The sequence below is a fragment of the Galleria mellonella genome, unplaced genomic scaffold, assembly GCF_026898425.1.
Source record: "Galleria mellonella isolate WM207_F2 unplaced genomic scaffold, CSIRO_AGI_GalMel_v1 utg63, whole genome shotgun sequence".
In the NCBI taxonomy this organism is placed as follows: Eukaryota; Metazoa; Arthropoda; class Insecta; order Lepidoptera; family Pyralidae; genus Galleria; species Galleria mellonella.
In genome coordinates, this window is record NW_026442130.1 from 3811885 (window position 1) to 3825158 (window position 13274).

Sequence of the window (13274 nt, forward strand, 5' to 3'; positions counted from 1 at the left end):
GCGGCTACCGCCCCTGCATCCGTTCTGAGCACTAGATAGGATCTTATTCTCGTACACATGACGAGAGATCTTAGCGCTCAGAACGGATGTTAACGTCTTATATATTGTCGTAAGACAAGTGATGGGGCGATATTTAGATGGATCCGCGGTATCATCCGTCTTAGGAGCTAAATGAGTGATCCCGGTTGTAAGGAAGTTCGGGAGCGTCCTGTTTTCGAGGGCACTCTGGAATTGCACGGCTAAGGTCGCATGGCTGGCCGAGAACGCCTTTAACCAGTAGTGCTGCAATCCGTCGATCCCCGGACTTTTCCAGTTCGGAGCCCGACGGATCGCGGCAACCACGTCTTCCTCCGTAATGGCAATGGCGTTCATCGGCGTTATTCGAGCACATGCTTCCTCAACATCGTGCATCCATGCGCCCTCCTCATGTTCCACAGGTTCAGACCACAGCTGTCTCCAGAAGGCGACGAAATTGGCTGTTTCGGGTCTTTGTCCTGTGGGCTGTAGTTTTGGGCGCTCCAAGTTCCTATAAAACTTCCGTTGATCACTCATAAAGAGGCGATTCTGTTGATACCTCTCAACCCTCTCAGAGTACCGTCGGAGTCGCTTCCCCCATGCAGCGATCTTCTGCTTCCCTGTAGCCCTGAAGAACGCACGCATGAGGTCCTCATTCATGGCTCTTGTCCACCTCATGCGACGTGTACCACCAGTGGCGGGCACCGATTGCTGGGCCTGTGACGGCCCTGCCGGCGCCAAGCCAGCTGATGTCGATGGCGAGGGGTCGGACCGGCCAGGTGGTGGGGCCGGTCGGCCGGTCGGCTTATTATTATTATTATTATTAAATATAGATGTACAATGACATATAAGTAATACTACATACTATGCACTATATAATCAATTATCTTTCATATTGAATCGATTATAATAATATATTTACACTAGGAGTGACGCGAGGGCATGGGTCAGTGAATAGTCGGTCGTTTTACGCAGCTATACTGTATGGCGACCACATTATAGTTTGTTTACGCGGTCGCTCAAGGACACGTCTAACTATATCCAGGTCAATGGTCTCTATAAACTGAACACATAAATAAATCTATCTATATAATATTAAAAACTAATTAAACTATTCATTTCACATGAATTTCTAATGTTTAATTAGCACAGTCATATAACTAGCTTTATACTGCGGCTTCGTCCGTTGTTGTATTGTGATCTTCAAGAATTGTGTTAACAAATGCAAAAATGATTTTTCAAATCCTACCAATTTAGAGATTAGTGCATTGAAATAAACTTGCGCTTTATATAGTAGTATAGGAATATAGATTATGCCTCTGGTTATCCTGTTAGGAATTACAATCGTTAGCAAGTATGTTTTTCTATATCTTCTTCTTTTGTAGAGTGCCATCTCCTATTGAAGATTTTTTAATGTCTAAAAAGGTAAAAATAACCAACCCGCCTACCTTATGTGTACGCTAGTCGAATACCAGTAAGTATGAAGTCAGATCAGTAAGGTCATTGTAAAGAGTTCACTGGGAATGTTTTCTGAACCCTGTTAATAACTATCTCCTCCTCTCTCAATAATTTTGTACACGGTCTATATAAAAAGGAACCTGGTTCTCATCCCAAACAACTTACATAGATTTTTCAACCATGTGGTCCTAAATGTTTAAATGGGGAAAAGGGATTGCTAGTAATGAGATTTGACAGACCCATTCCTAGCAATACACCTTATCAAGTTGACCTCCACGTGGTTCTCCCTGGAAAACATAGTGGTTAACTTTTGTTCAATTGGTCACTATTGACCGACTGACCTGCCTTCATCCTCACCTGTTACCCTTCACTGATACCCCGCCACCGTATACCGGTAGCGCAGGCGGGGCTACCATTCCATCTTCACTCATTAAAAACAAACCATAAGGTCCGCTGACTCCATGGTCTACAGCACTCTTGGAACTTCTAAATTCTTCACCTCTGCCTCTTTCCGTCCTTCGAAGGGATCGATGTTCTTGATATCATGGGTCAGACTTCTCTGTTCTGGGTTATCATTTAGCGTAATGAATGTTCAAATTGTCAGCGGTGATCCTTTGTTCCTGTATCTATAGGAGCCTGCATGGTATGATCCTAATCCTGTCTTTTTACATGTTCACACCATTGCAACATATTTTTAGACAATTTCTTTGCGATGAGTGCAACCTTCATATGATGATATTATCAGTTGCAAAACATTTTATTTTCCGTTACATATTTTAAAGATAAAAATATAAGGGCATTTACGACGTACTTTATATGAACTGCAAATTACATTATTTAATTATTTAATAAGTACTAAACTAATTTATTTTCTATTAGTTTCTAAGAAGCCAACGGCTCCTTTTCAAATTCCACTTAGCATATATAATTAAGTTGTAATTTGAAACTTAAATACTTGCGACTTACAGGAATCGATTTTGTCAAAGATTTATACATTTAAATATATATTTCAAACAGTGTTTTTTTTTGTTTTTTTTTTGCTATATTCATATGTATAATGCATCGCCGTATGGTCCTGGTATAAAATAGGCCACCCCTACTTTCCCGTGGCTGTCGTAAGAGACGACTAAGGAAAGGAGGGGGACGAACAGCAGCGTACCTCTTATACCATCTCCAAAGCCTAACTGCCAATCCGCCTGTTAAGCGTGGCAACTACTGGCAAATCTCCCCAGGTGGGAGGCTTATGTTAAACAGTGGACAATTAAAGGCTGATATGATGAACTATTGAGTCTCTTGTGGGTTCCTCTGAGTAGACATCAACATTGCGAACTCAGTGCAGCGTGAGAATTATTAAAAGGCGTAAATATAAAAAACAAGCTTGTTGCTATGTTATTATTTAAATAATAAAAGACCTTGTAAACATAAAAATAAAGATGATTTTATTCTAAAGGGAATTGAATTATTTTTTAATTTCTGTTTTTTTTTATACTTACAACTTAAAAAGACAAACAAGCTGACAACTCCATAGGTTACTCTTTTTATGTACAAAATGATGTAACATTTGTATGATTCTGACATTTAGTATAAATTAGTAGTCTTTTTTTACGTTGCATACCGCATATACCTGATCCTAGATCACCTTATCTCTATGCATTATGCAACTGACAGTTCACTGACCTAATTTGTGGAGGCAAGTTAAAACGTCTGTTCAACCGAGATGAATCATCGTTTACAACCATACTTCTCGCCGTGAATGAACCTGACGTTGTTCGAGGGTACTCTAGCTCGTGTTATTACTATATTAACATTGTAATTAGTCAGTAGTAGAGATGGGTAATATCCGATATCTATATATTTAATTTTTGTGAACATTGATGACCATTTATTGCGGTATCGCTCATACCAGTCGGATGTCTATAATCATTACGAGCTGATTCTTCTTTTCTATATTCTAAATTTGATATCTAATATATCTATTATTAGGCCAATATATGTATAGATATTGTAACTACAATATATAGATATTACTAGATTTTACCCACCCTTAGTCAATAAGTAGTTTCTTGAATAATTGAAATTAGATTATTTCCCATTGATAAACAACTACAACTGATAACTAACAAGAAATAAATGTAAAGTTATTGCGTCGTCATCATCATCATTATATTAGCTTTTAACTGTCCACTGTTGAACATAGGCCTCTCCCAAGGGAGGTGTTGCCAGTAGTTGCCACGCTTGGCAACCGGATTGACAATCACAGTTAGGCTTTTGAGATGTTATAAGAGGGACTACGCCCTCGCTGAGTCGCCCCTTATGACACCCACGGGAAAAGAAGGGGGTCCTATTGTATGCCGGAACCACACGGGAAGTTCCATACTAATTAGCAAATAAAGGTTAAAATAAAGATAATAGAAATTGTGGGACGACACATTACGATTTAGTACGTATATACATATATATATGAACTGTGAGATGAACATTTTCTCCTTTTATATAGTAGAGATATGATACCTAGATGAAGAAGACAAACACAGGTGTTACGGAAGCGTATTGACTGAACCAATCACTAACATTATCGCCATATACGATCCGTTACTAATCTATTATCATACGTTGTATCATTATTATTCGCAGCGATGTTTAAACAAGAGAATTCTTCGAAAATATTCGTATGCGCCCCATACAATACCTTTTCGTTTTCCTTGTCTTTCCTGTTCGCGGAATAATTATTGAGATAATGTGAATTAATCTATTAATTATATACTAGTACAGAAGTATTAGAAAATTACATTAACATTGTAATTAGTGATGGAAATTAGTAGAAAAATGGTTTTTAAATTTAGAAACTAGAAAACCGTATTGCACAATTTAAAAACTCATTGTCCTTTTTCATTTAAGGTCAATGGAAATGTAGTGTAATTCCTTCAGTTAGGATATGGTCTATGTATTTTTTTTTTTACATCTATACATGTTTGGATTGAAAGAGTATCTTTACGTCATCCTGAGTGACACTGACTATATATTTCTTTAAATAGGTCAATTTTGGCAGAGCGGTCGTGTGCTTTTTTTATTTGCGGTATAAAATGTAGTTTCTTTTAGGTAAGAGAAAATAAAGCAAAAATTCCTTTACTTCAAATTCATATATCTTAATTGAGTAACAAATAAACATTTTTATTTTAACAAACTTTTAACATTTTGTTAACAAATTTAATCTACTAGAAAATATAAACGATAGATGCGGGCAAAATCGCGTGATACTACTAGTTTAAATCATTAGTAGTAAGTAGTGTTATCTATCCACGAATCGGTAATGGCTCCAGCTCATAATTGTGCTATTATTATAACACTGGGTTATTACCCAATCCACTCAACTGGAGCGTCCGTAACACGATAATGGTTAGAGTATAAAATGTGTTTGTTATTTTTACCAAGATCAATAACAAAAGACTCTCCCTAATATTTGGAATGATATAAATGATACTGGAAGTGCTGAAGTATTTTTTTTTTATTTTATTTTATTAACATTAAGTATAAAGTAATATTAAGTATTGTTCGAATTGGAAGATCTTATAACATACTGTGAAGATATTTACGTATTTATTTGACTCTTTATTGCACCTAATGTATTTATTTATAGGAACACCAACAGCATATTGCATTATGACGTATATAACAAACATTAAGTACACATGCCTATTAAAGGTTTACTTTTACATTTACATTTACTTTAACATAATTTTATAGTATGAAATAAAATAAACAATTTTAAGGAATTAAGTAAGACTTACTATTTTAATGTAAAAAAATATATAGTACCATTTAGAAAATTCTATTAATATACAATAGAATAGAGTATAGATCACAAAATATTACATTTTATGTAAATAATTTCAGATATACTATTTATTGGAGAATTTTGTTGAAGAGTTTTAAAATGAAATACAATTCCGCATTGTCCTTTTTTATTTTTTAATTTCTACCTCAGACTTTTATATGAAAAACATACTTCTCTAACTTTATATAAGTTATATGTGTAACATTATTCTAGAGTCGTGAAAAAAGTATTCATATACTATATATTATTAAAAATATTACAGTTTGTATTATATTAAATCTTAATATTTTTTTATTTTAAATTTAGAACTGAACATACACAAATTTCTTTTTTTAAATTAAATTTTGAATTTAAAAGAAGAATTTTGAATTAGGTAGACCGTCTACAAGATCATCTTCCATTCACTCTATATCTGCGTTATTCCCCACCGTACCTGCTGTTTTTTGTCAAACCCAAGCACTGTTTGGACATGGAACAATCCGTGAAACAATAGTTATTTTCTTTTCTTAACTCGGCTCTAATTTAAATTCCTTTTTGACGAGGCGCATTTGATGTTAATCGGTAACAATTTTTTTACTGGATCTCTAATTATAGGCGTGATTTATTAACTCACATATAGATTATGTAAACCATCCATTTTTAATGATTCTTCCTCACACATTTTCCTTTATTTTTTAAATATTTCACACTCGAGAGAAGATTTTCTGATAAGAAATGTGAACCAGGAACTACCGTACTAATAATTGACCTGTAAATACATCTAATTGTCTATTTATAGATTTATAATAATATTATAGCATATGAAGTCCACATCATGGATCTAGATATGGTAAAAGGTATATATTTATATCGTCATCATATCAGGCGTTGACTGTCCACTGTTGAACATAGGCCTCCCCCATAAGGGGGGTTTGCCAGTCGGTTGGCAGGCGGGGGGCAACCACAGTTAAAACGCTGCTGCCCATCCCTATTGGCCACTCCTATATTTATATATGATGTGGAAATAGAAGCATGCATATATTAGTAGTTTATGTACTTACATGTAGTCTAGTCCTAGACTAATATCATGCTCAAATAGATCGTATACTGTTAAAATAACTTTAAGTATATAAATAAACGAAGTGAACGATTTTTTAGAAGAGTTTCAGATGAGAACGATGCTATTGTCGGATACGACAATATATCATGCTCATTAAATTCTCAACCAATTATATTTGTGACATGTGTCTAATTATACAGATCGTCGTCACTGTTATCTCTATCTCTTGCCATATGAAAAAACACGGAACTCAAATTAGCTATGATACCTGATTTAAACAAATCGATGGCTTTTTTTATTAATTTATTTATTTTATGGGGTTATAATGAAATGGTAATCCAGCCTGCTATCGATATATGATAGCGGACCACCAGTGCAAGATGATATGGTGAAAATGAAAGCAGGTCAGTTAGCCCATCGTGAAGAATTCAAATCACGATAGTGTCCAGGGGCTAATCACGTGGAAGTCGACCTGACAGGGTATATTGCTACCAATGGGACCTCTAGTCCCCATTACTAACAATCCCATTCCCTCCAATCGATAGCTTAGTTAGTATATGCTAATTACACATCAGTTAATTTTACAAGAGAACCGTTTATAGATTTAAATTCACATATTATTACTATAAAGCTAGGTTAAGAGACAAATTTATAGCATAAAGATAAGAACGGGCAATAGGAGATTTAGATGGATATTAGAAATTTTGCTATTTTTATAAATATAAAGTAAACTAAGTCCATATAACTGTTATCACTAATAGTATTTATTTCTTTGTTACAGTTGGCTTCCTTATCCTCGTTTTCTACTTATGGGGTTCACCATACGAACGAGGGTTCTTTTGTGATGATGAATCACTCAAACACCCCTACAGAGAGTCAACAGTCACAAATGTAATGCTGTACATCGTGGGAATCGGACTGCCAGTGGTTGCTGTAAGTAATGTATCGATTATGATAATCAAGCTTTTTTTTATACAACTTAGAATAGCAAACAAGCTGACAAATCACTTGATGGAAAGTGGTAACCGTTGCCTATAGACATGAGCAGTACCATGAACATAGCAGAGTGTACTGTTTCGCCCATGATACTTTCCATGCGTTGCCATTCCTGAAGACTTAGGTGTTATTCCTCTGTACCCTGTAAATTCACTGCTATATCCCACCCTTCAAACCGAAAAACAGCCATGCAATCACAGCTGTTTCACGGTAGAAACACGAATGGGACAGAGGTGCTCAAGCAAACGACTTTTGTACAAAGTCTCACTCTGGTTAAGCTTCCTTGATAAAAGACAGTTACCATACCTAAAGGTTGGCTGCAATACTAGAAGTGCCCCGTTCGAGATATTCACTCAAAAGAAACCTGTAACTCTCTTTTTGAAGAATTCCTTACCAGTCTTGTAGAGTAAGCAACAGAGATAGATTTATTAAGTTGTTTATCAGGGCAGCCAACTGTATGGAAAAAAAATCCTGTCTTCATTTGGCAGCAATCATGTGCCATGATATGTTACTGCATAGGTAGAAGCACTGAAAGCTTCTACCTATGCAGTAACATATCAAGCTCTAAAAAACTACAAAGATAAAATCTAGACAAGAGATCATGTAGACAAAAAGACTTTGAAAATCATGAGTTGGAATTTAGCCAATACTGAAACTAATATTATGTACTTACGTACGTATCTATTTGAATTCCAAGCAACTCTATCAGTAATAGTAAAGTCGTGGACAATATTTCGTAGACTTAAACATTTAACGATAACATCCAAGTGAGTTTAAATAGTTAAAATTATATTTACTTTTTAAAGCAAAGCTAAGCTGACCTTAAAAGGTCCACATATCATGTGATGTCACTGACCGAAAACATATTGAGTGTGAAATCTTACATGAAAATCAAAGTGTTAAATCGTAAACAAATATTGGTGGAGTGGACATCGATTACTATGTTTGCTGTCCCATAAATGTTCCCGACCATATTGCAAATGTTTACTTTTATCCATAAACTATAGTTTTCGTTTCAAACAAAACACCAGACTTGACTGTACATGAAACCTTATCTCTTCCAGTAAAAGATTGACTACACTTATTTGATTTTGACGTGAAATATTAATTTCGATGAAACAATTTTTATTTTCCTTTAATAAACACTGAAAAGGACAATATAGCTCTGCATAAATAGATATTAGATCAAATAATGTTCTCACAATTTTAAAACACGTTGATATTGTGATTGGCTATTTGATAATACAATGTCAAATTTCAATATCAGTTTTTATAATATGTCTGGACTATTTAAGTTTTCTATTTTATCTTGGGTCTTAGGGTGTAGCTTTTATACTATTTACAAGTGTCAGTCATTGCGTATTTTCCCTACAATAAAATTGCTTATCCTTGAGAGAGAAACATACATATAGCAACGCACTAGCAACTCGTAAATGTATATGAGTGATATTTATCATTTGGTATAAAATATATAAGACAAGAATCAAGAAAGAAAAAACTGTTTCTTAACGAAATAGCCTTCTCAGGTAACAGACCCCGACTTTGGTCATTATTACAACTTTAACTCTTTTAGCTTATCAATTAACACGATCGGTTTAATTTTCATAGATAACTTTAGTTTAAACCAACCTTATAGATGTTACATTTTCCCACGAAAAAGTCTTTATCGATTGAATTGAATAAATTATTAAGATAACTATAATGTATTTATATTTGAAGTGGGTAGTTCTGACGTCAAATGAATGTGACTATAAGAAATTAGAAGTTGTTGAACTTGAATTGACGGGTTTTAAGATTCATTGATTTGATCATTGAGCTTGTTAGTTGGGCTACCAGCAAAAAATAAAAGGAATGTTGGGATTCTCATCGAAAAATGTAACTACAGATCAAGTTGATGATATTTTAAGAGAGTTCAGGAATATCGTTTTGTATACGTACTCATATACGAGTATGTCCCAATTTATAAAAATTCATAAAATGCTTAAAATACAATAAATATTTAATATTTTATCTTTAATAGAAGTAAAGATTATTTAAAAATATATCTCACATTTTCGCATGTTTGTCTGTCGACACTTGTACAGGGCATACGTATGTAGAGAAGCAAGTGGCACACATTGGCTTATAAAAGTTTCAATATGTATTTCATCTTGACTACTGACCTTGTGTCCATTTACATTTCCTGACGTCCGTTACACAGCGGATCCTATCGAAACGTGATCCTTTTTGGATCATTCGATTTTAGGATCGATTTTTTTTTATATTTCTTATGAACATTATACTTGTATTATAACAACGCACTGGTTAGATTAAAATTTATAACAAGATGCGTTAATTTTTTCAAGTTATTGATTGACTGTATTGTGGATACATAATCGGTTTGGATACGGGGAATTTTTCCACTTGAATTAAGATAAAAAGTTTACCTTACTTTAATAGTTATGCGTACAAAATTATTTTCAAACTCTTTTGGCGGTTTAAGTTTGTCTGAGTAATAAACATCCAAATATAATTACCGTAATGATATTTTATTTTTCGTTAAGACAGGAAAAACAAATATTGTCAAAATTTCATTGCATGCATTTGATTTTTAATTATTAAGATCCTATAAAACCTGTTAAAAACATTCCACGTTAATTAATGATGACAAGTCCCGTTGGTTTTATCAAGTTAGTTTGGCCGTCAAGTAAATTTTTAAAATCCTAAACATAATTTGTTTAGATCAACTTTTCAACTCAACGTCCTTCTGACCTACTTTTTATACGTTCTAGCAGCAAGTATTTTTCCATTTCAGTATTCATTCCGATACCTTTTGCAGTAATGTTGAATATTACGACTTTATCTTCATCCTCATTACCATGCCACACCGGTTATGTAAATTTTATATCGGTTAATGCTGTTTATGTCATATTTGCAACTATCTTCGATCAAAGAGACAAGTTAATAGAATTGCATTCAAATCTAATATGAATAATGCTAATTTTTTATTGGATTAGACACGGTACGTAACTTTTAGGCTCTGCTAGTAGAAAGGTACATTAAAATATAAAACGGACTTAAAGATAGATATCGATAGAAACAATTTTGTTCAATTATTTCTTAAACGAGAATGAAATAATAATATATTTTCGGGTATAATGAATCTATGTGAGTAAATACGTAAATTGAGATATGATAAAAGATGCATTAACAAGATTATGTAAGAAATAACGCTATTGCACAGCTATTAGGCTAAAGAAACTGACAGAATACGCTAGTTCCATACTTTTGCATATAATGCATGTAATTTTATTATTTTCCATTGCAAATATAACGTACTTATTTTTCTATAATTAAATAATTGTTGTTTAAATATCGTAATATCATCTAGATATGCTGCTTCTGACTTATTAACTCGTAATTATTCAATTGCCAGTGACATTAAGTCACGCTTTCATCACAACGATTTCTTATAAAAACGTAATGTGTAAGATTATCTTACTCATGTCAAGCCAGAAGCATATCTAACACAGACCAGTACATCGACAATTAAACAATTAAGTAGCAATTGAAAAGTATTTAGAGTGAAAAAAATAGAAAGAATAATTATTGCTGCACAACCGTTATTCTTGTGCCAATCTTTGTCTCATTGAAGACCTCTTTTATTTTCCTGGTCGTCACAATCTTTCTATAGAGACGCTACAGGGATTTCTTTATAATGTCTACTGACCTACAATGCCTTGATTTGACAAGGAAAGTTTCCAAACTTCCTTATTTCTGTTATCTCTCTCCATTCTTTTATCACTTGCGTTGGAAGTTACTGCTGATTCTAAAACAGTTTGAGATTAATGGTCTTCTATTAATAATGTAAATTCATCATTATCAGATTTAGTTTTTGGTGTAGTTTAGTGGAAGCATAGGTACTCTTTCTCAGTCTCAATTATGTAAAATTGGCTTCTAGTACTAATAAATTTTTAAAGCTATGTGAAATATTATGCTTATAAATAGTATAATATAATATTAGAATTACTAAACAATAATAAAATAAACATATTTGCGTATTCACGTAATATTTTGCATTTACTTTGACCTTGACCGACAAGATCACCCCTTGTGTTGGCATTTTGCCTAACATTGTTTTAATATTTTATCGCTCAATAGTGTATATGACGCCCGATACTTAGTTTATTATACGTAAAGTGAATGTTTAGACTGCTGAAAGAATGATTACAAATTCCGTAATTAGCTACAGTCATCTTCTAAGTAGGTATTAAATGTTTTTATCATATTGAAAAAGACTAGGAAAATGATTTTGTTATTTTTATTGCCATGTTGTCCTTGCATAAAATACTGCCAAGCGTAGCAACTACTGGCAAAACCCCCCAATACACTTGTGGAAGACTTCTCATATATTTTTTTGTTAAATATTTTCCATGTACGAACATCATCTGGGTACCATTTTGTTTAGTAACATTTTAATGTTTTAATAATGTTTAAAAATTTACAATTTCTATAAATATTTGCATATCAACTATATATATATAGTTGATATGCAAATATAACTAAAACAAATATAACTACCATATTATCCTGTCATGCTAATTATAAACAATGGAATTGTTGCTCCCACTTGATGCACCGTTCCGATAATGCTATATTTAAACTTTTACCTTAAAATATTGTGACCCTGGCTCGTAAACATTCGGAAATAGCGTATGCCGGTATTGTTCTAAATATAGCTTAGTCAATATGCGGGCACACTATCATCTATTCCTGTACGTGATGACTTGAATTATTCATTACTGACTAAACGGGGGGAGAAGGATTTTTTTTAGTAATGCGGTTGTTAATCTCCATTGCTAGCAATATACCCTGTCAGGTCGACCTCCACGCAGTTCCCGCTGGAAACCAACGTGGTTAATTAAACAAATTTGTCGCGATGGACCAACAAGCCTGACTTCATCCTCATCTACAATCCCTCGCTGGTGTCCCGCCAATGTATACCTATAGCACGGACGGGGTTACCGTTGCCTTATCATCCATTAAAAAAAACGTGCTTATATACTGAATTTCATTCAAATCCGTTTAGTAGTTTTTGCGTGAAAGAGTATCAAACAACCATTCATTTATCTATCTTAACAAAAATTTGCATAAATTATATTAGTAGGTTTATACACATACTCATAAGTTTTGACCTAAATCACTGCAATTCTGTGAAATAAATCTTTTAGAAAACAACCATTTTTCTGTGATTTCACATACGAGTAAGATAACACTGCTACAGATTGCTAAGATAAATTAGCTACTGTTAAAGTCATACTGAAAATACTGACTAGACACTAGACTAGCTACTGTAATAAACTGTTGCGTAAAATATAAACATTTGTAAATACAATAATTTTTGGTAAAAGTCGAAACTTGATTACCTTTTTATGAAGTTCATCGTAACCTTCAAGAAAAGAGCATATTATTTTTTAAAAGGCCAGCAACACACCTGCAATTCCTTTGATGTTGTAGGTACTCACGGCGGTAGTCACTTATTATTGGGTGAGCCGCAGGCTCAAAAGATATATTAAAACAAACTATTAAATATTTTCTTAATAATAATCTCCCCTCCTTAAATTACTTTTTAATATTTTATCAAAAAGTTACTATTTAATTTTCCTGTATATTTTTTTATTTATTCTATTTTTTTTTTATTTTCTTGTATAGGGACCCTTTCCTAGCAATACACCTCCAGATTGTTCAACTCTTGCTTATCCTGTGCTCGTTTGACCCTGATATCTATTCAATATCATCTATCCATCAATATTTAGGTCTCCCTGGTTTACTTTGACTACATGATTCTTTCCATCGAGGGAGAAGGATTGTTAGTAATGCAGATTACCACTCCCATTGCTAACATGATGCCACAACAGGTCGACCTCTCCGTGGTCCCTGTGGTGCTGGAAT

General features: G+C 33.7%; 1 protein-coding gene across 1 annotated transcript in view; it reads left to right on the forward strand.

The window, feature by feature from the left end:
* LOC113522009 (putative phosphatidate phosphatase) overlaps positions 1 to 13274 on the forward strand; it is a 95172-nt gene that overhangs the window by 30809 nt on the left and 51089 nt on the right. The window contains exon 2 of the mRNA XM_052899810.1: positions 7129 to 7280. Within this exon, the coding sequence (XP_052755770.1) occupies positions 7129 to 7280 (152 nt within the window). The remainder of the gene's footprint in view (positions 1 to 7128; positions 7281 to 13274) is intronic.